This window comes from Cryptosporidium andersoni (genome assembly GCF_001865355.1).
Source record: "Cryptosporidium andersoni isolate 30847 chromosome Unknown contig_145, whole genome shotgun sequence".
Classification (NCBI taxonomy): Eukaryota; Apicomplexa; class Conoidasida; order Eucoccidiorida; family Cryptosporidiidae; genus Cryptosporidium; species Cryptosporidium andersoni.
Genome location: NW_027122827.1, coordinates 1 through 2,458, shown reverse-complemented (window position 1 = coordinate 2,458; position 2,458 = coordinate 1). Strand labels below are relative to the sequence as shown.

Sequence of the window (2,458 nt, the reverse complement as noted above, 5' to 3'; positions counted from 1 at the left end):
ATTTCCTTTGTATTTTCTTGTTCATTCTCAAGTTGAGAAATTTCATTCTTAATAGATTCAATAACTGATCTAGATTCTATCGGTTCAATAGATTTAATATGTCTTTCAGTTTCATTAATCATTTCTTTTATTTTTTTCTGCTTCTCTTTAGTGAAATTTATAGCAGTTTCTAAATCTAGATCCTGAAAAGGGATACTGTCACGAGTGATACTAGTATCTGACATTTTATTTTGGTCATGAGGCATATCATAAATTACCCTTTGAGAGGATTCCTCCACAAAACTACCCCTAGGAGTGTTTTTATCAATTGAAATCTCTTTTATTTTCCCACCATTATCTAGAGAATTAGTATTATAACCTATTTCTGGAATAACATTTTCTATCCCAGCTTCCTTATATCCAATATCAGAGATTATTGAATTTTCATGAGATTCATTAGTTAAATTTTCATTATCATATCCAGACCTTAGAGAATCGTCCACTTTTTTTAAAAATCCGTTATCTTGAATATCTTTTATACCTTCCTTTCCTTGTTCCTCAATATATCCTGTTTCTCTCTTATCTCTTGTTTCATATATGTCTTTTAATGTACCATTATTATTGAATTTCGAAAATTCCAGTTCATCCTTATCTACATTCCTGTCTTTTTCGTTATGAAAATCATCATTTATTTGATTATTTTCAGTAGTTAATGCATTTTCTTCAGGTAAGTATTCAGTTATTTCTTCAGTATCAACAATAGATTGTATATCATCCATATTTAGATGTTTGTTGTTTTCATTTTCGAAGGCTGGTTCATATCCAACAAAATCAGTTTCAGACATGAATATATCTCCATTATTTGGTGTCTCATTTACTATTTGAGTTATTTGATTATTATATTCATTATTGTTTGATCCAATATCACCCATTCCTGCATTTTGATTTACATATTCTAGGTCATTGTGAATCTTTTCATTTCCAGGAGGTGCTAAAAAACCATCTTTTTCTGTATCCATATTTGATTCACCAAATTCCTCTATTCCACTATTATTTTCTGCTTCTACTAATTGATCTCCAAACTCCAGTTTGTTATCATTCTCTTTATTTATATTTTCTTCTTTGTATTTTCCACTTTCATTTTGGTATTCTCCCTGGTTCATGTTCTGGTCATATTCTTTATATTCATGTTTAATCAAATCAAGGCCTTCTGTATCCAATTTTCTTGTTTCTTTATCATTAACATATTCATAGGTAGATTTATCGTTGCTCCCAATAATTTGTTGATCCCCATCAATTCTTATAGCTTTATTGCTAAGATCATCCCACTCATAAGGAACTTTATCCTCTTTACCAGTTGTTTCTTCATTATCATCTTCAGAACCTTCCTCATAAGTTCGAAATTCTCGCTCTATATAATTATTGGCTAATTCTCTGTTATCTTTATCTTCTTTATCCTCATTATAGTTTCCAAATAACTTTTTTTCATGAATTACATCATTTCCAACAAATTTTTCCTCTTGACGATTTTTTAATCCTTCATCTTCATGACTATCACTATCCAACCCAATTTTTTCTCTATCTCTAGTAAAATCTTCTAATTTTCTATCTAAATTATTATTAGCAAGACTTTCACCATCTTTGCTTTCCACTTCAAAATTTTTATTTTTAATCTCTTCATCACTATTATCAGATACTCCCTCGTTATTTTCATTGTTACTCCTGAAATATTCTCCGTTTCCAATCTCTTCATATTCGCTTAATTTCTCCTTACTATTATTAGAACTTTTATCATATTCATCTTTTTGATCAATCTCGCCACCACTTTTCAAATACCTCTTACTTTCAATTCTACCATTATTGTATAACTGATTTTCATTATTATCAATAAACTCTCTATATCCATTACTTCCTCCGAGATACTCTCTATTGTCAACTTTACTATCCTTAATTAACTCTCTTGCTAGATTTTTATCATCACTTCTTTCTTCTTCACTATAAATTCCAAAATATCTATCTCTAGTTTCCTTATCTTTATCTGATTCTCCTATATTTTCGTTATCTTCATTTTCCATTATAAAATCCTTAAGAGTTTTTTCATTATTTTCATTTAATTCTTCTTTAGTATTATTAAATTCTCTACCTTCATTAGTTTCTAAATTTTCACTTTTAATATTATTAAATTTTTCTTTCTCATTCTCTATTATAAAGTTTTCTCTATTGGTAATATTTTTATTATCTTCACCTAATTCCTCTTCTCTGTTATTACTTAATTCCTTTTCATTTTCACCCTCTATTTCAGTCTGTCCTTTATTACCAACATATTTATGATCTCCAAATTTCTCATAATTATCTCTATATATTTCATCAAATCTTCCAGTTTCATTAATTTCTACCTTATTATCTCTATTTTGTTCTTTATTTTCATCAGACTCTTCGTTATCTTCATTTTGTCCCCCATTATTAATAAATCCATTAC

The 2,458-nt window shown here is 28.3% G+C and overlaps 1 protein-coding gene across 1 annotated transcript; it reads right to left on the bottom strand.

Moving 5' to 3' along the window:
• Positions 1 to 147: 147 nt before the first annotated feature.
• cand_010050 (uncharacterized protein) lies at positions 148 to 2,455 on the bottom strand (the record flags this gene model as incomplete). Its single annotated transcript, XM_067211244.1, has 3 exons — positions 148 to 195; positions 258 to 2,287; positions 2,413 to 2,455. 3 exons carry the CDS (start codon positions 2,453 to 2,455, stop codon positions 148 to 150), a joined length of 2,121 nt encoding a protein of 706 aa, XP_067069168.1.
• Positions 2,456 to 2,458: the final 3 nt, after the last annotated feature.